The sequence below is a fragment of the Eumetopias jubatus genome, unplaced genomic scaffold, assembly GCF_037043125.1.
Source record: "Eumetopias jubatus isolate StellerSeaLion01/CBP00866 unplaced genomic scaffold, mEumJub1_p1.0 scaffold_13, whole genome shotgun sequence".
In the NCBI taxonomy this organism is placed as follows: Eukaryota; Metazoa; Chordata; class Mammalia; order Carnivora; family Otariidae; genus Eumetopias; species Eumetopias jubatus.
Genome location: NW_028274819.1, coordinates 54,968,899 through 54,995,417, shown reverse-complemented (window position 1 = coordinate 54,995,417; position 26,519 = coordinate 54,968,899). Strand labels below are relative to the sequence as shown.

The window sequence follows — 26,519 nt, the reverse complement described above, 5'->3', positions numbered from 1 at the left end:
CCATCCCTGGCCCAAGGGCTTCCAAGAGCGCGTGGGGCTGCCTTTCTGGTGCCCACCCCCACTCTAGTCCCCACAGCTGTCCCCTTCCACTTACAGCTTCTCCAGTTCCTTGTGGTGCCCCCGGGCCTCTGCACATGCTCTGCCCTCTCTGGGGACCATGCTCCCCTTCCCACATTCTCCAGCCCCCGATGTATCTTACTTACCCATCCATCTTCCAGGCTCCACGTCCTCTAGAGCTGTGCTGTCCAAGACAGGAGCCACTAGCCACATGTGGCTACGGAGCCTTCAATATGCTAGTGCATATTAAGATGTGCTTTAAGTATAAAATACCAGATTTCAAAGCAAAAAAATTAATGGCTCATTCATAATGTTTTACTGACTTTATATTGAAATGAAAATATTTTAGAAACACTGGCTTAATACATTATTGATACTCTCATCTTTTTTAATACTATTTAAAATGTGGCTATTAGGAAATTTTAAATTACATACATGGTATGTACTGTATTTCCATTGGACAGCACTGCTTCTAGGGGCTTCAGTGAGAACCCAGTGAGGTGAGGGGCCTCCCCACTTCTGCCCCATGTCCGCCCGCTACAGAGCCGGCCCTGCAAGGGGAGGGATGGCCTGTCCCCCACACGGTACCTGACACAGGTATTTGGTGAATGGACGGACAACCTGGGAAGAGGCACAGGGAAAGAAGCTCCTCATGACACCACTTTCCCACCTTTTATTATCCAATAAATGGATGGGAATGTAGACAAGGACAGGACAACAGCAAATTTTCAATAAATAAGAGAAATGGGGATGGCAGTGGGGCCCATGCCTGCACGGCCCCACATAAATAACCAGGTCACTGGGCTAGAGTGGACAAAGGAGCTGGGCTGGGCAGTCGCCTGCACTGACCAGCTGGGGGACAGACACCAACACCACAGGGACACACAAACCACCGAGGCCAGAGGTGCCTCTCCAGCCCCGCACACACCCCTCTCCCTGAATGCTCCTGAGATCTTGGGGTGGCTATGCAGGCTGGCACCCTGTATCACAGCCCTACCCAGGTCGAGACTGTGGTTCCAATTTCAATAAAAATAGGGAGGGGGGCAGATACATGCATTAAGCCCCTTCCGTAGGCAGAGCCAGGGATGGGCAGCCCCATGGGGGCCTGAAGGCACAGGCCCTGGAAGCCGCAAAAAGGGGGCCATAGATAAAGCTACTAATGGGAGGGGTGGCAAGGAGTCAAGCTCTCCCCGCACACGACCCAGGCCAGAGCCTGCAAGGAACCAGAGAAGCCCTGGGCCCCAAGACACCTTTCTCTCCCCACTTCACGGTCAGAAGGACGGTAACCAGGTGATGGCCAGGGACTTGCCCACGGTTAGAACCAGGGAACTCAGTCTCCAGCCCACGGCTTTTTGTTGCCTCTTCCCTTCATGGGGCCACTGGAAGAGGAGGGAGAGGTCCACGCTAGGGCCCTGCACAGAGGGCGGGGGCAGTAGATTACCAAGGTGTGGGGCCGGGGTGCCAGGCAGAGGGCCCCTCCGCACTGCCAAGGCCTAGCCACCTGGTACAGAGGATCCTGCAGGGTCCTAGGATCAGGGCAGGGCACAGGGGCAGGGGAGGGGCGCTCAACCTGCTCCTGCACGCAGCACCCGCCAGCACCGGCCTCTGCACGGGGGCGGACACTCCCACCTCCAGGCCTTGGCCTTTGCTCTTCTGTCTGCTGGACCGTTGCTTCTTGATCCTTATGGGCCCAGCTGCAGCTCTGCCTCCTCCAGGAAGCCTTCAGAACCTCCCAGGACAGGGCTGCAGTGTCCTCAGCTGAGGCAGACCATCAGATAACCAGGTTGCTCTCACTTAGCCGGACCACATAGCGGTTCTCCTGGGCGACAGAAGTGAGGGGTCAGAGCTGAGTCAGGGGGCTTCCGGGCTCCAGGAAAGCGGTCCCTACCCAGGGCTCCCTGTACCTCCAACCCTACCCCATCCGCAAGTCCGGGTTGTTCCAAGTGTCAACAGATACTCGCCCCCCGCTCTGGGCCTCACCTCAGCCTTGTTCTCTGCCGGGGGCTTCAGCCACTTAGCATGGCTTCCACCACTTGCCAGCAGGGCCTGCTGCTCAGTGGGGAGGCCGGGTTGTGGGGAATCAGGGAGGTCACCCCCCAAGGGCCCGGCCTCCGTGATAGTCTTCACCTCAGAGGCTGCTGAACTTGACCGCTGCTCCGGAATTCGGGCCACTCGGAACCTGTGAGGAGTGGTGGTGCAATGATCCCCCCATTAAAGAGGGAACCCTGGGTATAGAAAGGGCAGTGCCTGCTAGGGTCCTACACCAAGTTCATGGGTCAGAGCCTGAGCCCATCCTATATCCTCCTACCCACAGATGAGCCCCCAGCCACCCCCAGCCCTAGGTTGTAGGCAAAACAGTCCTTTGGCCTGAGGGCTCCAAGGTGTGATGGAGGCCAGGACCATGCACTGGGGCCCAAGGGCTCGTGTGAGACACAGCAGAGCTGGAAAGACCTGACATCTCCCTGACCACCCCACTCCCCTTCTGCCCAGAGAGGGGCCATCCCTGAACGGGCTGTTCAGGGCTCAAATAGGGCCCCGTCTCCCCGACCCTGGCTATAATGTCTCTCCCTGACCCTCCTGCGTCTCTGCCCATCTCACCTGCCCACAGACAAGATGGTGATCTCGCCCTGGCGTCCTGCCTTGGCCCCCGCCTTGGGAGCCCTGGCCGGGTTGGGCAGGAGTCGGGGAGTGGGGGCAGCAGCAGCTGCGGCCTCAGGGGACAGCAGCACCTCAGGCCACTTCTTCTGGCTACAGCGGGAGCAGCAGGGGCCGGAGAGCGAGGCCAGGCCCTGCACGGTGTGGAGGTGGTGGCGATGCAGGCAGATGTGTGGCGTGCTGGGGGGGCCCGGCGGCAGCCTGCACAGGGCACAGGTGGGCACGGTCACCAGGGCAGGCCCGTGCCAGGGGGTCCCAGGCGGTAGCGAAGGGCACTCAGGGTAACGTGAACACACCCGAGTGGTGACTCCCCCAGGAAGCAGGCTGATTCTGTATGGGTTTGGGGCACCTGCGCACTCACCTGGGCACAGGCCTGTGGCTGGTCTGCACCAGCTGTTTGCTGTGATACTCCTTCAGCAGCTCCTCCAGGGCCGCAGCATTCTCTGTGGGCAGCGGCCGTCAGAACCCAGCTCCGGGGTGGCGGGGGCGGGGGGGACGGGCTCCCCATGCCCTCCACCCCCCGCCCCAGGCGGGGCCTAGCACCTTTCCCTCCACCTCTCATCAGGCAAGAACAAAAAGAAAAGGGGCAGAGCAGGGTGGGACTCTGACCCCCATGGCTGCCTCAGGCTCTGGGAGGAGACCGTCCTCGCCTGGGCTTGGCCATAGGGCCAGACCTTCCCCTCACCTTTCTTCTCTGTGATCAGGCGGACCAGGACCCCGATGGTGTCCTCGTTGGCATCTTCAGCCCTGTAGGCGGGGTTGATCCCTGTGGGAAAAAAGCGAGAACTGTGACCCTGGGGGGGAGGGGGAGTTCACTGGGGGAGACTCCGGGCTTGACAGCTCCCCCAAGATGTGGCAGCAGAGGGCACCCCAGGCCTCCCGACGCATTGTGCTGCAAGCCTGGGTGTTTCTGCACTGGGGGCCCCCCAGGCCTCAGCTCATTATCACTGCTCCCTGCAGAGTTGAGAGGGGGCAGGCTTTTCTGGGGCCTGTTGTCTCCCCTCCACAGCTTCAGGGAGCTGTGGACTTTCTGCCCAGAACCCCCAACAACTCAGGCAAATTCTGCCATTCCAGGCTTCTCACATTTCCCTGCACACCACCCTGTCCGCATAACTGAGGGCCATTAGGGCCCAAACCTCAAGAGCATGCGAATGAGCCACGTGACCAATCCGAGGCCCACAGCAAACAGCTCCTAGACCTTGCCCCCAGGCAGCAGCCAGCAGTTAAAGGAAGACCTAGGCTATGATAGCAAGTGCGGCCCCAGGTAAAATGGCCTGAGCTGCCGTCTTCCAGCCCCCTCTAGACCGCAGTGTCAGGAGGTGGGAAGGGCTCTGGCCAGCTCCAGGCAGCCTGGGGCACAGGCATGGGAAGCACCATTTCAATCCTGACTTGGCCACAAGGCTCGCTGGGTTGTGTATGCACACTGGGGACCCTGGCCCTACCGGCCTTTAAGGGACCCGGGGGGGGGGGTGCGGAGGAGAAAAGGGGCCCAGGGCCCTGGGGCAGGGTTGCGAGGAACACATCTCTCCCTCTGGTTCCAGGACTCCTAACTCAAACCACAGCCTGGAGCTGAAACCCGAGCCCCTCGTGGGGCCTGCCAAGCACAACTGCCCTGCCAGTGGCTCAAGTCAGAGGTCAGCTTGAGTTCCCAGAAAGCGTTCCAACCCTTGAACCACATACACACAACTGCAGCCCCCGTGGAGTCCAGGCCCCTACAGCTGTGCAGGGCCTCACCCAGGGTGAGAATCATGCTGAAACCACTTGACTTCTGCTCTGCCCCTGTCACCACCTCAGGCCACTTCACCTCTCATTCCACGGTGTCACTCTGTAGGGTCTCCTCTCAAGCCCGCATGCTGCGCCTCCAGGAAGCCCTCCTGGTTAGCCCTCTGCAGGCCCCTCCCCGTCAGACCCTATAGGCCAACAGGTTCCCTTGCGCAGCACCGCCCCCAAGCTGAGCTGGGCTGGGCTCGTCCGTGCCCTCTGGCCTCCCCACCCAGACGCCAGGCCAGGCCTCACCGCTGCCTCCACCTCCAGGGCCGGGCCCGACCTCCTTGTGGGCCGTGCAGTGGTAGCCCTTCCGCTTGAGCAGGTTACACACCAGGATGCCCAGCAGCCCCATGAGGCAGAAGACAGGCACGATGGCAATGACCGCGTACTGGGCCGCCGTCTCCTCGGGGCCGTCGGCCCGGGTGCCATTCCCAGGCCACCGCGTGTCCCCAGCGCGGGTGGCCCCTGCTGCTACCTCCACGCCACGTCGGGCCCGCCGTCCCCGCTCTGAGCACCGCAGAGGATGGAGGCATGGAGGAAAGATGGAGGCAGAGAGGCCCAGGGCCTGAGTTAAGGGGGGGTGTGGGGCACTAAGGTGTGGGAGCCACCTACCGCCCACTTTCCACCATGCTCGGGAGGCAGCGGCCAGCTCCCCGCCAGCACGTGTTTTGGGTCTTGGGTCATCTTATCAGTCAGCCGGAGCAAGGCCTCCCCCAGACCTCCGGACAGCCAGGCCCTGAGCCCCGTGGTCCATCCCCCTCACTCTGGGGTCAACAGACAGCTCACAAGCACATGCCTGGGCACCTGGGCCCCGGCGGCCACGTCCCCACGACTGGGTCCATGTGGGAGCCGCCTCAGAAAGCGACTGACGACAGTGAGAGGTGTGTGCGCTCACACGCACCTGCACGTGTCTGAGGGGATGAGGGCAGGAGACAGGAAGGGTGGGAGCCCCTCAGCGCCCCTGACCCCCGAGCTGCGGCCGCCACCTGCTAAATGGTCTCTGCCACTCAGAAACAACGTGAGCAGACACACTGCCAGTGGGACAACCAATCACATCCTGCCGGACACCCTCTGGCTGCGCATACCCTTCCCTGGGCTCAGGGTTGAGGGCCCCACTGTCCCAGATGGACACCACGGGGGTCCCTGGGCTCCAGCTCACTGGATCCCCTCCTATACACACCCTCACCAGCCCTAGCCCCCATCGCTCACTTACCAGAGCAGCTGCGAGTACCCAGAGGTGTCCAGGAGCATGGTTGACAGGGGACATGGGGGACCCCCGAAGTGGCAACCCACCTGCAGGGAGAGGAGACATCACTGAAGCCCAAAAACTATCCTTAAGAGAGGCTCCTGCTAGGCACACTCACTGGTCCTGACCCATCCCATTTTGCAGATGGGAAGACTGAGGCCTGCTCGGGGGTGGGTGAGGCTGGGACCCCAGGACCCAAAGTCCTAGTCAGCTAGCCACGAGTCCTCAAGCCCCACCCCATGGCTCACCCAGGCTGGCAGTCTCCACATAGTGTGTCTTGAGTCGCTGTGCCTGCCTGGGCCACCAGCCTCCCTCGAGGGCTGCAGCGGGAGTGGACCTGGCACGGGCCCGGGCCCCATGAAGCAGAGAAAGTGCCGGGGGGACAGGACCTGCACAATGTGCCCTGCCCCAGGTCCTGTGGGAGGGAAAGGGTGAGAACAAAGCCAGGCCTCAGGTCCCTGGGAAGCCAGGTCGGGAGCACGCGCCCCTGGTCCTCAGCAGTCTTCCTAGGACAGGGCGGATGGGCAGGGCAAGCTCACCAGGTTGGGCTCCTTCCCAGGTGGGCACTGCCACGAGGTCGTTGACAGTGGAGAGGCCAGAGGCCAAGGCAGCAGCTGGAAGAACAGCGGGCAGGACACACTGAGAGAGCAGAAAGTGCTGGGGTGTGGCACCTCTGGGGTCAACCTGGGGCCAGCCTCCAGGTTTCAGGGACACTCTCTAACCTCCCTCCCTCATGCTGCAAATAAAACCTGCCTGTCCTAGGCGAAGAATGAAGGGGAGTAAGTCAGAGGGGGAGACGAACCATGAGAGACGATGGACTCTGAAAAACAAACTGAGGGTTCTAGAGGGGAGGGGGTGGGGGATGGGTTAGCCTGGTGATGGGTATTAAAGAGGGCACGTTCTGCGTGGAGCACTGGGGGTTATACACAAACAATGAATCATGGAACACTACATCCAAAACGAATGATGTAATGTATGGTGATTAACATAACAATAAAAATTTAAAAAACAAACAAACAAAAAAACCTGCCTGTCCCATACCTGCTGCATCGCCTGCGGCCTAGGTAGAAAGAAAACCCTATCCCTTTCTGGAAAGTGCTGGAAAACCCCAGACAGAGCCAGATCAGGATCTCAAGCCCTCAGGTCCCTGAGTCACACCCATTCCAGCTAACCAGAATGATAAAGAGGAAAGGCTTCCGAATTCCTTTCTCAAGTACTGTCCCCCTTCCTGCTGCTGTGGCCCTCCCCCCGCCAGCCCCTGTTCATCATCCTGGGGGCCAAGTCTGCAGCTGGTGCTTCCTATTTTGGGCCCTCAAGAGAGTCTTTGGGACCACATCCTCCGTGACCTCTCCACACAAAGCCAGCCAGTTCACACTCCTGCACCCACACAGGGCGGGATACATCCCAAGGAAGGGATCTCAATTTGCAGCCCCCGGCACATTCCACTGAGAGCTCCCTCTGCTCCCCATTTCAGAATGAACTACCTGCCCTGAATCCCTCCTGCTGTGGGGAGATGCTCCCTGCAACCTGTTTTCCAGTCTGGCCCCAGCTTGGGGTAACAGGCACGGAGTAAAGCCAGCTGCCCTGAAGGGCAGAGGGAATATCACGTAGGAGGCTCTGGGGCCCTCCTCAGGCCCCAGATCTGGCTCCCATCACCTGCCACGCTGTGTAATCAACCCTGGCATGGCTCCTGGCATGGGGTCCCTGAGCACGGAGGGCTGGGGTACAGGGCTCTGTACCAGGATCCCATCCCCAACTCACCACAAAAAGGCAGGACAGGGGCCAATGTGGCGGGCTCAGCTTCATCCTCAGGCCCCTGGGAAAGAAGGAGGAGAGGCTCAGCAGGAGGTGGGAGTAGGCAGGCAGCTGTGGTCTGCCCTCCCCGCACTGCTTCCAGGACAACACCAGATGGCAATTTGCAAGGTGTGGGGCAGGCTAAGCTGGGGTAGTTTGGCCTAGACTCACCACACTCCCTCTTTCCCCACAAACCTGCATAGAGGTGGGGGTGCGCTGGCTGGGGCTAGCCTCCCAGGGCAGCAGAGGGGGGAACAGAGGGCTCTGCCAGGTTTGGGGGGCTTCCCGGAGGAGGAAGGGCTTCCTTCCCCTTCCATAAATAGCCAGGTGCACTGGGACAGGGGCAGGGGGGCCTGGGAGGAAGGAAGCCTGCAGCAGCAGTCCTGGGGGTTTGGGCTGAGAGGGCCTGCCATCCTCTCATGCCCAGACCCTCACCTCATCTCTAGCTCCCAGGCTCCCACCCCTTGGACCTCCTTGTGGGCCCTGGCCTTTCCTGCTTTTCTGCCTTCACTTTTGCGGTTTCTGCTCCAAGGAAGGCCCTTTACCCCAGCCACCAAAGACCAACACGAAGGCCTCTCTTTCCAGAAGCATCTCTAGATTTCCCTTTCCCCAAAGCTCCTGCATGTCTCCCTAGCCCACCCCGTCACAGTCCTGGCCCCCCTACGTGTCCCATTCCCCACCCGGCGGTCTTCTCCGCTGAAGGGTGTGGACGGATGTGTCCAACACTGAGGTGGGTCTGACTGCGTCTCTGGGGCAGGAGCAGACCTTCTGCTGTCCTAGCGGCCAGCATTCAGCCTTCTGTCCTCTCTTGGTCACCTACTACTGCCCTTAGCACAAGTAGTAGAACACAGACACTGTCCCTGTCCTCAGGGAGCTCACATCCCTGTTGACCACTGGCCAACAGATGAACGGGGAACGTCCCCCTGCCAGATGGTGGGGAGTGCCAACAAACAATAAGGCAGGGTGAGGGTGCAGACGGTCACTGGCCAAAGGCTGAGCACCCAGGCTCGGGGTATGGCATCCTCTGGAGAGAAGCCTCTAGCCAGTACACAGCTTGAAAGAGTAGGATCGGGGATTCGGTTTAGACAACGAAAGGGGCCGCGACAGAAAGAGGGAGTCCCCGTCACGTATTTCCAGGAGGCCTGCCTCCAGGCTCAGGAAGGGGAAAGCAGCTGGATTTGTCGGGCCTCGGCCACAGGCCACACAGCTTCCAACCCCTAAGGGGCAGCCAAGCCCCTGGCCCAGGGCCCCGAGCAGAGTGAGGGGACCCCACCTGGAGCCCTGTGCTGCCCAGTGCCGAGCCCGGCGGGAGAAGCGCTGCACGCAGTCCAGCCCGGGCCCCACGCAAGCCCCTCGGACCTACAGGTGGCCTGGCCTTCCCAGGAGCCCAAGGAAACTGATCCCCTCCCCGGCCGTCAGCGGGGCGGGCAGCCAGGGGTTTGAATTACACCACAGAGGAGGGGGAGGGGCTGCAGGCACAACAGCCGGGGACTCTCCAGGTCACTGGCAGCGCCTCTGGGCCCAAGGCCAGCTCAGGGGAAAACGGGACAGGAGAAGGTTGGGCCACAGCATTAAGGCCCCACCCTGGCAGTCAGCGCCCACCAGGCGGCATACCCGGACCCAACCCCGCCCCCCCCCCCAGGCCCATCGCTCCTCTGACTTGGTTACAAGTCTTCCTTTCCAGTTTCTGGCCCAAAGTGGCCCTTCCCCTACCCAGGCCCAGCTCCCACTCAAGCCCTTCTCTGCATGAAGATCCTTCTTCATAGGATCTAACCCACAGACTTGACCACAAGCCCCGAGGCTTCAGGCTGGCCCCACAGGGGCCGGGGCCGGGGTGAAAAGAGGCACAACAGCTCCAGAGGAGCGGGCCCCAGTGCCACCTCTGGCCCTGCCTGGCCCCCACTGGGTGACCCGAGCCCACAGGAGGGGCTGTGCAGCTGCTTACCTCCAGGCAAATGGGGAGCTGTGATCTCGAGACTTCCAGAAGGAAAATGGGGGTCCAAAGGCCAGACTCCCAGCCAGCAAGGGCCCACTCAGGCACATTCACAGACACCCGCCGCCTAGCGCCCTGACGCCTTCTAATTACGTGCCTTCTAATTATCCCAAACTGGTACTTACTCCAGTCTGGCTGCCAGAGTCTCTGCTGACAGCCGCCCCCCTCCCCAGCCCCCACCTGCAGCCAGACGGAGCCCCCCCGATGGACCTGTCCAGGCAGGCAGCCCATGCCGGCCACCCAGAAGCCCCTCCGTGCACACACCTGCTGTTCTGACGGCCCTCTGCGCCCCCTTCCCCACAAGGCCTCCAGCATCTAAGCCTAGAATCTTGGAATCTTGACGGAAAAGCAACTTCAGATCAAAGCCCCTTGGCTGGTGGGTGTCCGTGAAGTCTCCACCCCTACTCCTCTGCCTAGTCCTAAGGCCAGGCAGTCAGTGACCTTCCAAAGTCTCCAGAGGGCCCCCAGGAAGAAGACTGTCACAGGCAGGCAGACCAAGGCCCACAGCAGGGAGCCTCCTAGCCTGGGCCTGTCCCCATTGCCACCAACTCCCTATGGGACCTGAGCCCTTGCTTCACCTTGCTGGGTCTCAGTATCCTCATCTGCAAGATGGGGACAGTTCTCTCCCAGGGCAAGACTGCGCTGAGTTTACAGAAGGTAATGAGCCTAACGCCGGTCCTGTGATTTCCTCCCCCATGGCTCCCTTCTTTCCCTCTGCACCTCAGGCCCAGGTTTGTAATTAAGTATTTGTTTGCTTACGTGTTTCGTGCTGCTCCCCACCCCCACCCCCACCCCCACCCCCACCCCGACAGCAGCAAGGGCAGGGTGTCTGTCTCATTTACCACAAAACCCTCCCCCAGCAGTGTCTGGAGCAGGAAGCCTCTGCAGGACAGGCTGGGGTGGGGGTGGGGGCTTCCTCACAGGCAGTCCACCCCCACCTCCAAAAATGCCCAAACAATCAGACCCAGAAATTCCCTGGAAGAAAACCAGCTAGGGAAGCCATGACTAGGGCGGCGGAGCCCCAGGGAGGTGCAGCCCTGGAGGCCTCAGAGAAAGGGGAAGCTGGGACACCACCCAGCCCTGGGGGCAGCTTCCCCTTTCCCAGAGCTGCAGCTCAGTGGGGTCACGAGGCCCCAGCCTGGGGCTCACTCTCCAAGCTCACCCTGGCCTCCCACAGAAGCTCCACAGTATCCTAAAGCTCTCCCACCTCCCAGAGGTCACCCACCACCCCTCGCCCTTGGCCCTTGGCCTCCAGTTCAGCCCCAAGTGCAGCCTAGGTATCTTAACATTGGGATCTGGCCCCTGCACCACCACCCCCCCGCCCCCGCCAGCCATTCTGGGCTTCTTTCACTCCCTACACTTGCCTCTCTCACCGAGCCACTGTTACCTGCTGTTTCCTCCACCCAGAAAAACCTTCCCATCACCTGCCAACACCTACTCTTCCTTCAGAGCTCAGCTCAAAGCCACTTCCTCCTGGAAGCCCCCCTTATGCATTCATCATCCGCATGTAACCATCCTGTTTACCCAGCCTCTTCCCCAACAAACTCTATGCCCAGTGCTCAGCACAGGGCCTGGCTCCAGCGAGCGGACAGGTATATAGTGAACTGGGGATAGCTAGGGGGACGGATGCGGAACAGGGATCGGGGGTGTATGTAGCTCCTGCCAAGGCTGGGAGGGCCCAGAGGTTGGGGTTAGGCAGGGGGGTTTGAAACTGGATCTGAACACCTGAGCTAACCTGGGGGACAATCAGCCTGCCTTGCTCTGCTCTTCGCTGGCTCTGTGGCTGTGGACACCCCCTCTCCCACCAAGACAGAGGGCTGTTGTGAGGCCAAGAGACTTCACCTTAAATACTCAGCACAGGGCCTGGCACAGAGTCACCCCTCAATAAGCATGCGCCATACCTCAGTTTCCCCATGTGTAAATTACAGAGCGGGGCACAGCGCACCCTCGACAGGCAGGTGTGAGGTATACAAGCTCCTTCTCCGTTTACGTGCAATGCTTGGCCCAGAGCCTGGCACACAGGTGCTGGATTAGCCACGGTGAGGGTCTGAGAGGAAGGAGGGTGTACGAAGGGAGAGAGGTCTGGAAAGGTAGGGGTCAGAGCCCAGGTCACACCAAGACTTGGATGCAAGCTGAGAAGCCTGCACTGCCCTCGGGGCCTACGGGAGAAGGGTTAGGAGGTGGGGAGAGGTATGGAACAATTTGCCTCTCAGAGGGCTCCCTGGGCTACCTGCCAAGGAGGCAGGACTGGGGAGACAGAGGTGGGAGGCAGGTCCCCACATGGAGCAGGGGGTGGGAGGCAGGTACTTCTGTTCCCCAGCCAGGGGCTCTAGGGCCTGTGGACCTCCCTGTAGCCTCCAGAGGCTAGAGTTGCCTGGAAACACATCTGGACACAGGCCTTCCTTGGCAGTGGCCGAGTCAGAAAGACAAAGGCCGCCCATCAATAGGGAGATCCAGGTTAGCAAGCAACCCGGTGGTTCCCTGGCAACTGGGGCTGAAGTAGGGCAGTGTCCACAGTGGGCGGTGGTGAGGGCAGCTAGGCCTGCCTCTTCGCCATCTGCCACCCTCGCAGGGAAGGCAACTGACTCTCATTCCTTTGGGGTCTGTCTGGGTTGCTCTATACCTCACAGAAGAGGTGAGCATCCCGGTTTCACACCCAAGTAAACTGAGGCCACAGGCGATCACTCGTATGGGTCACAGAGCCAGGGAGTGGTGATGCAGGGACAGAGCCCAGGTCTGGCTGATTCTCCTTCCCCCCTCACTCCTGACCCCTCTTAACCTGGAGCCTAGCCTAGGCCCCGGCATGTAGCGGATGTTCTCCGAGTGATTGTCAGCTCGACGGCAGAGGCTAGGGAGCTAGCGGCCCACAGAAGCGGTTCATGGAGAGGCTATTACAAAGCAGCCAGGCGGGCCCCCAGGGAGGAGGTGCTGCCCACCCCCCCTGTCCCCGAGGGTCTCTGGGGCCTCTGGGGCTTCCCTGCATCCATCCTCATCTACATACTGCCCTAGTCTGCACCAGCTCCTGCAGGAAAAGGCGCTGGCAGCTGTGAGAAGTAGGAAGCCCAGGGAAGTCTGGGAAGAGGGTCTCAGGGTGGAGGCCAGCTCCTCAGGCTGCTGCCAGGTGGGGGGTCTGGAGCTGTGCGGAGGCTAGCTCAGGGCCACTCAGAAGGGAAGCCCCATTCCCACCCTGGCCTTGGGCAGCCATGGTTTCCCAGGCCACAGCCCTTGGGTAAGGACCCCATGCCTGTGGACCCCAAATCCTGCACCGGGGCACACCAGACAGCGGCTGTTCCCTGCCCATCCCCCCGGGGGGAGAGCTCAGCATGGTTCTGGCCCTCACTTCAGGCCACCACACGGCCTGCACTTTCAGGGGCTCAGGGAGGTGAGGTGGGCAGGTGGGGCTGAGGGAGCTAATTGGCCCTTGAGGCAAAGAAAAGGCTGAGGTGGCCAGACTAGGCCGACCCAGCTCCTCCCAGTCTGGTGTAGTACAGATGCAAAGCCTGCCCCTTCCCTGGCTGGGGCTGGGGCTGGGGGGTGCCAAACCACAGTCATCTCTGGGGCAGAGCTGGGGCTCCCCAAACCCCCTCACTTACTGCATGCCTCATTCCCACTCCAGGCCTCAAAGATAGGGTCCCAGGTTTCACAAATGAGGAAACTGAGGCTCAGAGAGGCTAAGGAGTACCCTTTAACAACTTGGTCTCAAAGGAGACAAGGTTTACCACCCAGGAGTGGGGACAGGCAGCCCTCGTCCTAGACACGCCAGGCTCCGGCAGGCTCCGGCAGGCCCCGGCAGCGGCAGCCCCTGCTGCGGCCCAACAGCCAACTGCTCAGTGCCCCGGGGCTTCCTGCAGGGAGCCTGGGCCAGCCCTGGGCTGTCTCCCGGCCCCAGGACAGGATGGTAAGGGGCCCTGGGAGGGCTGGAGGACACCCCACTGCCCACCCACTCATGCTACTGTTACCTCTTCCTCCGAGAAGCCACCTTTGCCTCTGACCCCAGCTGCACAGCTGGTACTGACCACTAACATGCAGGCCTGACCCCATCACCCCAAGCGGGGCGAGGCTTCTCAAGAGACTGAGGGGAGACCGCAGGCCCAGCCTGCCCTGTCCTCTGGCTCCTCTAGACCTCGGGTGCTGGGGAAAGAGACCCCTCTCCCCAGCAATCCCAGGTCAGGCGGCCCTAACCAATGGCCACTGAGGAAAGGGGTCAGCACCGGCGGGAAGTTTGGGCTCCGGAGCAGTCACTCCCGGGTTCAAGCTCTGGTTCATCGCTTAGCAGCTCTGGAAGCTTGGGCAAGTTACTTCCCCTCCCTGAGCTTCAGGGCTCTCTGCAAACAAGGGCTCTGGCCCCTGCCTCCAGGGGCTGTGAGGATAAGTGGAGCCACTGTAAACAGTGCTGACCAGGGCCTGGCCTGACGAACCTCCCCCGCGTATCAGTTCCCACCACCACAGCCCATGAGAGCCAGAGGAAAAGCCAAGCTCAGAATTAAGCAGCACCCAGGCAAGGTCATCCAGTGGCATGGGGAGCAAGCAAGGGTGCTTTAGGGAACCCAACATCAGTCCCAGCAGCACGAGGAGAGGAGCCCTGGCCTCCCAGGATAGCCCTGGGGGCGCATTTCCCAGCTGCTGTACGGCCTGCACCCACGTGCTCCCCTACCAGCCGAAGCCACAGTCAGGACCCAGCCCCACATCCCTAAGCCGCAGTTTCCTCCTCTGTAATTTGGGAGAGTTGTGCTTGTTCAGCTGACCTCTTGGCTGGAGGATCCAGAGTTCATAGGAGAACAGTGGCCCTTCTTACAATCAGGCTTCAGCCCAGGTGCCACCTCCTACAGGAAGCCCTCCCGGGCTCCCTGTCTGGGCAGACCCTCCCCCCTCCTGGCCCCTTCAGCCACCTGTGATCTCCCAGGAGGAAGGAAGGGAGGCAGGCAGGCAAGCGTATGAAGGAAGCTGGGCACAGAGCAGGGCCGGGCCCCTCCCTCCACTCATTGCTCCTTCTCACAATGACCACAATATACAGACCCAAGCTTAGGTCCTTCCTTCTGGGAGCCCTCCTTCCTTCTCTCTCCACCCACACAGTCAGACCCTGCTTCTAACTGGCTGCAGAGGCCCCTCCATCCCTCTCTCTGTGCCAAGTAGTCAGGGCACACGCTCATGGCCTCATGGGCAGTTTATTTATAGAGCTCTCATCTTTCCCAGGGTGGCCCAGGAAAGAGCTCTGGCCTTCCAGGCAGACAGACCGGGGTTAGGATCCCAGTGACACTAGGGTCTTGCAAGTCCCTTCTCCTCTCTGGGCCCTTCTTTCCCTGCCTGTACCTGGAGAAGACTGCTGACCCTCGGGACATGACGCTAAAGATGTGCGAGCCTCAGGGGTCCTAATCCCAGGGCTAGGCACACAGTAGGGATGCAGCAGTGGCTCCCTCCTGTCCTCCTTGCCACCCCAGCCAGTGGCACTAGGACCAGGCCCAAGCACCCAGGGCCTCAGCAAACAATGGGTGCTGAGCTCGGCCAGAGACCTCATCCCACTCACCCCCAATCCTGAATGGGGGTGGGGCCAGATGGGCCTTGCTGGCTGATCTCAGGCAAAACCCCTCCCCGCCACCTGGCAGAAGGGCCAGCCCCATACAGAAGGAGTCTGGCCTTATCCAGCCAGGCCAGGCGCTGAACAGCCCCACCACTTCCCCCTCCCAAGGCAGGTAGCCAGCATGGTCCTTCTGTGGAAACTGATGCCAGAATTGTCAGACAACCCTTGCCTCCACTTGGAGACGGCAAGGCAAGATCTTGAGTGCCAGACTCCAGCATCATGGCTGTGGGACTCAAACTAGGTCTGCTCCCCTCTGCCCTGAGTCTCAGCTTCCCCACTGAACAGCTTGGGAAGGAAGGGGATCCTCTGTCAGTACCGTTGAGACCTGAGCCCAGGGCCTGGCACACAGCAGGGAATCTGCTGGCCCAGAATAGGAGTCTTGTCTGAGGAGGGCCCATGGCAAGCACCAGATGTGCCCCTACAAAAAAGATGGCCATGAGTCTTCGCCTCCAACCCCCCAGCACACATGCAGGAGCATTGGAGACCCTGGGTGCAAACCTCCCTGTGCATCCCAGCACACAGTGGGCCCTCGGTGGCTGCCCTTCCTCAGGAAGAGGCCTGGCCAGCACAGATATGGCAGCAAGAGAGGGCAGGCTTCTGGCCGGGGCCGCCCTACCCAGCTGGGTATGCAGTGCCCATGAGTGCCCCACACCTGAGCCTATGCCCAAAGGTGAGCGGGGACACCTGGCAGGTGGACCACAACAAAGAGGAGGAACTAACATTGGGCTAGGAGGGCTTCTTGGGTGAGGGGAAGCTGTGCCCTGAATGGCCAGGAGGGTTCTAGAAAGAGGAGACAGCAAAAGCAGAGGCAGAGTCGAACCAAGGCATCTGGTAGGGAGAGATAAGGGTGAAGATGTAAAGGTCAAAAGGTCTTGGAAGGAAATGTCGAGGCCAGGATGAGGAGTCTGGGCTATATTGTGTAGGCAAAAAAGTAAGTGGCCCTAGGGAGGGTGCTCTGACAGGGCGTGGAAGAACTGGAAATGGAGGCAGGGGGCTAGCCCAGGTGTCTGGGCCAGAGCGGGACGTAAGAGGGAGCCGTGATTTTGTGAAGGTGTGTCTCGGGCCACATGCAGGCTGCAGGGGGACATGTGGCAACACAGAAGGTAGGAAGGGGCCCTGTCTGAAGGGTGAGAGCCAGAATAAGAGGGTTCTGGGGCCCTTGGGTAAGTCTTGGCCCTTCTCAAACCTCAGTCTCGCTCACTCGCTCTGGAAAAGGAGGCTGACCCTACAAGCAGGGGTAGAGCGCTGACTACCCCTCAAAGTCTCCCCTCCTTGGCCAGACACAGGTACCTCCCTCCGGCAACTATCAGATGAGTCCCAACGGGGGCCATGTGTAGAAACCCAGCCTGGGCCCACTGTCATCCTGGGAGGCCCAAGTTCCCAGAAAGGTCTAGCTTGGGCAGGGCACAGGATAGGGCTGGGAGGGCCTCCATCAGGGCTAGGACCCGAAGAGGAGGCTAACCCTTCCCCTCTTCCAACCCCTCCCTGGGCCCTGAGCTATTTCCCTGTTTGCTGGGGATGGAAATAACTCAGGCTCAGCCCCAGGAGACCAAGATAGCTATTCTGATCAGCCCTAAGAAGCGAAGCTCCAGTCATTCCATAGAGGACCGAGGGACACCCTGACCCCCCAGCTCTAGCTCTCGGCCAAGCGGCAGCAGTGGTCAGAACTAGCAGGGGCCTCTGGGAAGACAGAGAGACTGAAGGACTGAGAGGGTGGGGCAGAAGCTCAAGGTCACCCCCGGCCTGCCCCCAACCACAGCGTGTGGGGAGATTTGGGAAGGTGCCCCTAGAGCAACTCTGAATAGGGGAACAGAGCCTCTCCAGTGTGGTGAAGGTCAACTGGGACTCTCAGCTATCCTTGCCCCCTGCCCTGCGCCCCGCACCCTGCGCCTGGGCTGTGCTGCTGACTCCTGACACTCTGTAGCTTTGTGGATGCTCCCAAAACCAGCTGCAGGCTCTAGAAGACGGCAGACAGGCCTCTCTGGTGGCCTCTGGCCAGGGGTGAGTCCTGTGGGAAGGGAAGAGGAGGAGGAACAGGAAGACCACATAACCGATCCACCCACAATGTTTCAGACATGTGCAAATACACACCACACTAGGAACTCACAAAGGCACACTCTGACAGGGCCTTGCTTGTCAGCCCAGGTTTGAGAGAAGAAGCCCAGATAAGCCATGAACAGATATTAGAAAGGTGGGTGGCCCTCTCCAAGCATCTCACAGGGTTTTGGGGGCAGAAAATCTGAATTCCAATCCTAGCACTGTCCTGACTCTGCATGACCTTGGGCAAGTCCCTTTGCTTCTCCGAGCCTCGGCTTCCTTCTCTGAAAAATAGTCACATCTCAGAACCACTGTGAGGATTCAGCAAGAGTACACCATAAAGTGTTCAGCATAGCACCTGGCACTGTCCCTCTATCCTCGCCCCAATGCAGAATGCAACCAACATTTTCAGAGGAGAACAGAACTTCCAGATCCTTTAGCAGGTATCCCCTCACCCCACCTGGTCTAGAGAGCCCAATTTCCATTCCACTCTGCATGAACCCAACAGACCCTCTTGTGGAGATGGGAGCCTCATAGGGTCTGGCCCAGACGGTGCAGGGGCCCTGCTCCAGCTCTCCAAATCAGACACCACTCGTGGGGAACAAGTCCGTGCCCCCTCTCTCCGCACAAAGGGAACTGAAGGAGCCCGGGGCCAGAGAAGTCAATGCCTATGGATCAGAATTCTGGCTTGGTCTGAGGAGCTGTACTTCCATCCCTGTCCCCAGCAGCCCCTGGGCCACTGTGTCCCCAGCAGCCAGCCTGCCCCCACCCCCCACTGCAGTCTTTCTGCCTGGAGGGAGGGAGGGGAGAACAGAGGCAGTTGACCCAAAAACAATAGAGGATCCCAAAGTGATGATTCACAGTCCATTCACAGCCCAACACCTCAGTGTGCAGAAGGGGAGACTGAGGCCCAGTTGGGGCCAGTGAGAATACAGGTTACTGGGAACAAAGCTTTGCCAGGCATCTGGGACCTCAGTGTGTGAGTGTGTGTGTTTGGGCGGTGGAGCCTGAGGCTACCTCAGGGCCCCCCAGCTGCTGCCAGAAATGTCAGTCACCTCACCAGATGCCACCCAGGCTTGGCCCCCTCTCCCTCTTCCAGGGCAAGTCACTCTGGGTCCTCCCCACTGACTAAACTGAGACGCTGAGAGGTGCCCTCTTGGGGACAGTTCTGGAGAGACCCTCTCCTCCCCCTCCCTCTATCTACAGGCAGGTATTTGAGGCCCCTCCTCTCTCTGCCTCTTACTCATTCCCCTGAGGCCCGTACACACAGACTGATGGACACGGACACACACACACTCACACTGACAATACCTGACCCAACAAGCACACTATGGCTCCAGGGATTTGGGGACTGGTCCTCACAGTCACTTGGGGTTCCTCTCCCTCTATTTCACACTCACTCGCATTAGGGAGCTGCTCTGGCCCTGCCTTGGTCATGTCCCAGGCCATACACAGACTGTGACCCGGGTCTCACAGCAAGCTGGGGTCACGGTCACCCGCAGGGACCTGGGGTCTCTCTCACACAGTCACACGCACTCACTCGGCCTGTCGGAGACACACAGAGCCCCTCTGTGTCTCCCGCTTGGCCCCGGCGTCACCGCTCAGTGTCCCGGCCACACGGTCTCCCGGGCTGGGCCGCCTCACGCGCCGTGTCACCCACAGTCACGGGCTGACACCGTTCAGAGCCCCCCCCTCCGGCCACCCCGCGCCGCCGCCGTCCCGTCCCGCACCCGTTCCTGGTCTCGGTCCAAGTTTCCCGGGCCGGGGGCGTCTCCGGGGCCCGCCGATTCCTCAAACTGCAAGTCCCGCCGCGGCTTCGCCACCGCGCACGGCCGGGCCTGGAGTCGCGGCCGGAGGACGCGCAGGTCCCGGGGCATGGCTCTCAGAGACGGGTGGGGACCGGTGCGCGGAAGACTCCGGGACAGGACGCGGGGGCGCGGGGTGGGGGGCGCTCGGGGCCGGGGCTGCGGCATCCGCCGCGCCGGCCAACTTCCTCAGAGACGCGGGGAGGCAGGGGGCGCCACTCGGGTCCGCACCCCTCTAGCCGCGGCAGCGAGAAGCACACCCCAGGCTAAGGCCCCGCGCGCCCTCCTTACCTGGCCGCCCCGCAGCAGCTCCCAGCAGGGCCCCAGGATAGAAGCGCAGCCCCGGGCCCGGCTCTGCGAGCGCCCGAGCGGCCGCGCAGGCTGCGCGCCTTTTGAATGAATCGCCGGCCTGGCCGGGAATGTGCGCAGCCCCGCCCCCGCGCGTCACGGCCGCCGGCCCCGCCCCCGACGTCAGAGCCCGGGCTCGCGCCCCTGGATCCCCACCCCTTGAGGCGGCGGAGGGCCTCCGCTCCTCCCGCCGGGCCGCGCTGCTCTGTGTCGCCATCTCTCGCGCCCCCGGGGAACTTGCAGGGGGCTGCGTGGGAAGAGGCCTCTTGGATCAGCCTTTTCTGGGCTCCAAACCAAGAAAGAAGGGGTTGCGGGGTGCCTGTGAAGCCTGCTTCTCCCTCTCCCACTCGCCCTGCTTGTGTTCCCTCTCTCGCGATCTCTCTCCGTGTCAAATAAATAAATAAGATCTTTAAAAAAAAAAGGCGGGGGGTTGTGAGATGCAAGATAGACTGGAGACTTGGATGCTACTCCGGGTCCATTGCCAGTGCATTATCAGTCCAAGCAGGACCACCACTGCCCCTTCCTGGGTCTTGTTTTCCTCCTAGAAACTGGCAGCCAGGGAGAACAACCTCGCTTTGCCGACGAGGCCCAGGCCCGCCCCTGGAAGCCCCTGCCTAGTTGATGAGGGAAGTCCAGGTGAAAGGGAATCTGTAGTGGAGGTCCATATGGTGTCTCCTGCCCATTCCTCAGGGCCCAGCCCAAATCCTTCTCCAGAGGCCTTTCCTGTTTCCACCCCCCCACCCCCACCCCTGTCTGACAGGATAGTGAGTCCCTCCTTCCAGCAGGACAGATGACACCCTGTCCCTTCCCTACGACTTCCCTACCACTGTTCCAGGCTGTCCCTTCCCTACCTCCAGCTGTCCCACCTTGCCAATTCCCTTTGCCAGCCATCAGGGTGCCCAGCAAGGCAGTGACTAGGGACTCCAGGACACTATTCACATTGTATTCCCAGCTCTGTGAATTGTGCCCCCTGGAGTTGTGCAATATGGTAGGCCGGGACTGGAGGCAGCAGTCAGCAGCCAGAGTTTCCCTCCTGCTCATTACTATCGAGCGGATCCCCGGTGGTCCTCCCAGGACAGCAGGGAGGGCCTCATGCTGGGGGCAGAGGCCTGGCTGGGATCAGGATAATCACAGCCCATGACAGAGGTAGGGGAAGGTAAATAAGTCTGTTGGGGATGGATTGCGGGGAGAGGTGGAGAATTCTAAACAAACTGAGCTGTGGGGTGAGGGGGTGGGGTAGGTCAGGTCCCCAGGGTCCAGGAGATTCCAGGAAGAGAAATGGACACCTGCAGAGGGAGGGGGGCAGAAGAAGAGTTTCTGTTTCCTTGGGCCATGCCCATGTTGTAGGAAAGAGCAGGAAGAGCTCCAGATGACTGATGTCAGTATCATAGCCCCACCCACCTCATATCTCAATGGAGACCCCCCCACCCCACCCCAGGGTTAGGGCAAGGGTGGTCCCAGGGTCAAACATCCCAAATCCAAGCCCATGGGGGGTGAGGGGGGAACCCAGAGGATCCATGCTGGGGACGTGGTGAGAGGGTGAGAGCAGCCTAAGAGGCCCTCTGTTTCTGCATATGTTTTCTTTGTAAGGGGACCTTCTATACCCCAGTTCCAAGTTCCACAGTTCAAATTTGTGGCATGTCATGTGCCACTTAATAGGCCAAATGGGGAAATGCTTTTCGGTCAAGGAGCACTGACCGTTAATCAGACATCCTACAGATGGTCTGCACCTACTGCCAGCTCTCTGTGAGGCTTTGGTCAAATCCCTCCCCAGATTCAGTTTCCCCACCTGAAAACTGGGGTGCCAGACTTGTTACCTGAAGGTGGTTCTAGTTCTCTGTGGGATGATATGATCTGCCCCCACTCACCTGAGTGGTAAGGGTGGGCAGCAGCCCCCTGAGCTGGGAGAAAAGATCAGGGATGGTGGGGCTGATAGGGTCCCTCTTGTGGCTCTGGGAACTCTGGTTGGCACCTTTGGTCTCTCAGGCTGCAGGTCCGTAGAGTTGGGTCTCCCGGAGCCACAGACCACACACATCCCACCCTCGAACCCTCAGGTTATGAGGGAGCCTAATTGTTATTTATTGTCAGCTCTGACTCCTGAAGCACAATGAGCTACAGATGGGACCCTGCCCAAGAATCTGGGAGCATCTAGTGAGGAGGCAGGGAAGGAGTTGTGGAGGCCACAGGAGATTTAAACTGGCTTTTTATGGAGCTTGGAGAGCCACAGGCTGAAGAACAAAGGACTCTCACAATCACAGGCTTTTAAAACTCCTGGCGTCTCAGGTGAACCCGTGAAATCTTAGCATAACAATCCCTGCACTTAGAGACCATCTCATTTGAACTTGTCATAGCGCAGCTGAGGAAGTGAGCACAGAGAAAGCCTGCACCTCACTCTAGGTGGCACAGCACAAGCCCCAGTAAGCCAGGATGAGCTGTGATGGGGCTCCAGAGTCAGGCGCGTGGACTCCATGTCCCACTGAGGCTCTGCCTGCAGTGGGGACCCTGTCCCACAGGATCTGAGGCATGGGGTGCAGTTGTTGGCAAGGGATCTGAACAGATGGCCGTCCCCAGGGTTGTAGACCAGAAATTGTGGCGCCCTCTGCTGGCCACACTGCAATTTTAACAAGGAAGTACAGAGCAGGAGGAATGCTTTAGGGGCACCTGGCTGGTTCAGTCAGTGGAGAATAGGACTCTTTATTGTAAGATTGTAAGGTTGTAAGATTGAACCGCACGTTGGGTACAGAGATTCCTTAAAAATAAAAAATCTTGGGGCGCCTGGGTAGCTCAGATGGTTAAGCGTCTGCCTTCGGCTCAGGTCATGATCCCAGGGTCCTGGGATCGAGCCCCACATCTAGCTCCCTGCTCCGTGGGAAGCCTGCTTCTCCCTCTTCTACTCCCCCTGCTTGTGTTCCCTCTCTCGCTGTGTCTCTCTCTGTCAAATAAATAAATAAAATCTTTAAAGATAAATAAATAAATAATCTTTTAAAAATTTTTTTTCAATGCTCTGTCCTTGGCTAACCCCTAACTGGCCAAGTCCTACCACTCTAAAGGTGGGCTGCCCCCGTGTGTGTGTGCCTTAGCTCCAGGGCGAGGGTGGGCTTTGGTCTAAGGAGGAACTGGGGCTAGGAGGCCAGGGTGGGGTTCAGCCTTGGGGCAGGAGAGGAACTGAGCTGAAGCTGCTGGGCCTGAGAGCTAGGTTCAGTCCTAATTTAGGTCCAGACCCTGAGCTGGGTCTGGAATCTCACTGGGGTTGGGTTTTGGGGTCACAGAGACAGGGGTCAAGTCCCAGTTCTGCCATTGCCAGGCTGTGTGGCCTCTGTGGCTTAAGCAAGTGACTTCATCTCTCTGAGTGCAAGCTCACCAGCCCAGGGTGTTGTGAGGATCTACTGAGATCCCACGTCGGGGGCACCAGCTTCTTCCAGGACACGGGATTCAGAACCCCTATCTGCTCCCTCTCCTCCTGCATCCTCAGTACTTGCTCTGTGTCCTCCCCACAGTCTGGCATCTGTGCTCTGCCTCCATTTGTCTCCAACTCCTGCTCAATGCCCCCCTCCTCAGTTCAGCCCTACAGTCTATCCCTGATCCAGCATGTGATGCCTGTTCACTTGCCTTTGCCAGGCAGGGCTCCTCATTGGCCATAACGGGCCCAAAATAGCACTTCCCCTCGCTGCTTCCTGCAACCTGGCCTGTGGCTTAAAGTCTGTGAGGACAGAAGGAAGAATTGGTGTTTGGCAGGCATGCAAAATATGTGAAGGGCTCACAGAGGACATTTGGTGCCAGAGAGGGCAGACACTTGCCTAGGGTCACACCGTGAAGGGAGGCTAGGGCTGAGGCTTGAGTTCAGATGTCTGGGTGCCCCATCTCCTCCCCAGGCTCTGCCCAGAAGGTCTAAGGCAGGGCCTCAGCCAGACTTCCCGTCCCTTCACCAAGACTTCTGGACCTGCAGACTACTGCCAACCCCCGTTCGAGGTGTACAACAGGGCCCCTGGAGGCTAGCTACGCCAGTCGTGGGCTTCGTGGGTTCTAAGGGCCATTCTCTGACTGTTCTGACCACAGGAAACCTTCCTGCCTGGGCTGTCCTCCACACCCACCTCACCCTTCCCCTCCAGCCTCAGTGTTGCCTTACTGGGTGAGCTGAGGTTAAGTCCCTATCCCTCTCTGTGCCTCATCTTCCCCACGAGGCAGATGTCTAGCTAAATCCTGCCCTCCGTCCCTAGCCCTCTGTCCCGAGAACCCATTTGGAGAAGGGATGGCTCTCTCCTGGCCTCTGAGATCAGGACATCCTGCCCAGGGCTGGTCTACGGAACATGAGCCAGAGATCTCATGAGGGACTGGATGTGGCTCTGACCCCTCAGACTCCATCTCTCCTGTCCTCCAGCCCCTCCACGTGGCTGCCCACCCCACTTCCCTGAGCCGCAGAGCCCTGAGCAGACAGACCACATGTGAATCCAGGCTGTACCACTTAGCAGACTAGTGACCTTGAGGAAGGCATTTTACCTCCCTGAGCTTCAGTTTCCTCATCTGAAAAAAGAGAATAATAATGGCACCAACTTCCCAGGACCATCTTGAGTTAATAAGCGAGATGGTCCATGTTCCTGACTTGCAGCAAACAATAACTGGGAGCTGGGGTGGTGCCAGCTCCCAGTTATTGTCCTGTGACATTTAAGACCTAGAGGGGGACTCTAACTGAATTCTCCAGATTGAATTCCACAAATATTTGAGCGTCTACTGTGTGTCAGGCACTGCAGGCAGCCTGGGGATGGAGCAAAGAACAAAGTGAAGTCGCCTCTCACCGAGCTCACTCTGGCTTCCCCTGCCTTTTCCTCTGCTCCAGCTGGGCCTACACCATGGACTCCTCACTCCAGGCCCTCCCCTCCCGACTGCCTTGGCTCAAGCTGTTCCGTTTTCATACCAAACCCAAGCCCCACTTCCTCCAACCCCAATGGCCAGCCCTGGTCGTACCCTGGTTCTCCACTTCAGCTGGCAGAATTAAAACATGGTATCATATGCCAGGGTAATGGTTACCCTTGGAGAGTAGACTCAGAGGGGGCAAAGGGGGAGCTTTTAGGGTGATGAAATATTCGTTTTTTTTTGATCTGGAGGTGTTCACTTAATGAAAATTCAAGCCACACTAACAATTTGTCTACTTCTCTGTACAAACATTATACCTCAATATAGTTCCCTTGAAAAATAGTGACACCCGGGTCCACCCTCCAAACTGATTTAATTGGTCTGGGATGTGGGCCCCTCAGGTGATTATAATGTGCAGCCCAGGTTGAGAACTACTGCTTTAGAAGAGCAAATTCTTCCAGGATTCTCCCCTGGGCCTGCAGCCTGATGACTGTTCATCCCCCAAGACCTTCCTACCCACAGCTGACTGGCTCAGGGCTGAGCATGTCCACAGGCTGGCCAATGCCCCAGGATATGACCTCCTAAGTAGCAGTTGGCTGGCCAGGCCCAGTCCTGCTGAGGCACAGGAGCTGGGAAAATGCCGGGGACCCAGCCTTGGGTGTCCAGTGCTGAAAGTAAAGTCTGGCCAGGGCCCCTATGTTGAAGGCACAGTGGCCCCAAGACCACAGAAGCTGCACAGCAGTGAGAATAGCAGCCATCTGGCAGCAAGGCAGGAAGCAGAGTCTCAAGGTGGAGGGGCCAGGTGTCCTGAGATGGAGCTCCAATATCTGGGCCACTGTGCTGACAACTATTTAATTAGTGGTTCCCACTAATTAGCCCACCTTTTATTTCAGGGCACAACAAATCTCTTCTTTGTGGGGGAAAAGATTATTGGTCCCATTTTACAGATGAGGAAATGAAGGCTTACAGCGGATGTAACTCATCCAAGGTCACATAGCTAGTTGCAAAGTTAAGATTTCTGCTTAGCTTCAAATTCTGTGTTCTTTCTGCTTTGATTCACCAGAAATTCCACATGAACACTGCTTCCTGCTCTGGAATGTATGTGTTTAATACCATCCCCTACTCCCCAGATCTTCCAAGTGAAGTGGCGCTGTGGGGAGATACTCCAAGTGTGTCCCATGGCCTTGAGGGCCCAGCAGACCCGAGATGTTACACGTATACCTGTGTGCAAAGCACGAACCTACACTCCCCCTTCAGCAACTGATTTGTGTAAAGTGTTCATCACTTAGGTTGAAAGATGTTCCGACAGAGCCGGGGCGGGGGTGGGGGCTACTCTGCCCTTTATGAGTGGTTGCCAGCTTGAGCTGTGTAGGGGGTACCCCGGTAGGAAGGGATCCGCCCTGTGAGGACTGGCCAGCCCCGTGGGGTTGGCCTTTGCATTCTTATGTCTGATTTAATGACGCACCACTTTGGACCAGAAATCAGACAAACGGATTCTACCCTTGCTCCAAAACCTGAAGTCACCTTGGCTTCTGTCAGATTCCCCAGCCTCACAGGGGGCTTTGCTGCAGAACACCGTTTCCTTGGGAGCATATGTATAGTCTCCTGGTCGCCTTGTTTTTCACGTGCTGCCCGTGTCAGCTTCGGACTCCCAAGCCCCATCCCAGGCCCAGTGACTGAGGAGCTGTGGGGAGCCTGGGAATGTAGACTTACATGGACATATAATTATGTATCATGCTTTACATTCACACATGTAATCTGTAAGGGACTCTAACATGTCGCCCTGGTTACAAAGCCGTGAATAGTCATGAGGCCTTGTTTTCCTGACAAGAGAGCTACAGCCCAGACAGGGGCAGCGACCTGCCTGGGATAACACAGCAGAGTGGTGGCCTTGCCATCCCAGCACCCTTCTGTTCTGGGTCTCTGAGCCCTCCCTTCTGCTCAAGTGAGTGGGCGTTGGGAAGCCCATCAACTGGGGAGCCCTGAGGCTGGTGGCTGGGGGCCACCATGCCACCGACGGGGAATGGTCATTTGGTGTTTCTATTTATTGACTCTTTTAAAATTCATCATCCAAGGAAAGTTAATACATGACTGTTTGGTAGCAAGAGAAACATAATCTAAGACCGCAATGACCCACGCACCCCAAACAAAAACAGAACCAAACAAACCCCATCTGAAACCAGACCTTTGGAGCTGTAGCTGAAGAAGCAAGGGGCCTGGGGGTCAGACTGGCTCTTGCAGGCCAGGGAGCAGGGAAGAGGCTGCCCGCAAGTGGTTCCCAGTTGAAGAGGCCATGTCCAGCCCCTCAGCTTTGGGCATTCTTCCTGGAGGGACTGCCCTGGCAGGAAGGGTGTGAAGACAGGGTCTCAACGGTCAGAGTGAGGGGGC

The 26,519-nt window shown here is 59.1% G+C and overlaps 1 protein-coding gene across 4 annotated transcripts; it reads right to left on the bottom strand.

Annotated features, from left to right (window-relative positions):
• Positions 1-365: 365 nt before the first annotated feature.
• Positions 366-19,345, bottom strand: RELT (RELT TNF receptor). 4 transcript variants are annotated; one of them, XM_028115748.2, is made up of 11 exons: positions 19,224-19,345; positions 7,487-7,541; positions 6,265-6,339; positions 5,974-6,140; positions 5,693-5,772; positions 4,729-4,986; positions 3,398-3,478; positions 3,074-3,155; positions 2,656-2,913; positions 2,038-2,236; positions 366-1,876 (listed from the first exon to the last, which is right to left on the bottom strand). In XM_028115748.2, exons 2-11 carry the CDS (start codon positions 7,529-7,531, stop codon positions 1,829-1,831), a joined length of 1,293 nt encoding a protein of 430 aa, XP_027971549.1. In that variant the 5' UTR covers positions 7,532-7,541; positions 19,224-19,345; the 3' UTR covers positions 366-1,828. The 4 variants fall into 4 exon arrangements, with proteins under 4 accessions (XP_027971549.1, XP_027971550.1, XP_087874000.1 ...); XM_028115749.2 differs by lacking the exon at positions 19,224-19,345 and adding an exon at positions 18,858-18,931; XM_088017874.1 differs by lacking the exon at positions 4,729-4,986 and having other exon boundaries at positions 19,224-19,306.
• Positions 19,346-26,519: the final 7,174 nt, after the last annotated feature.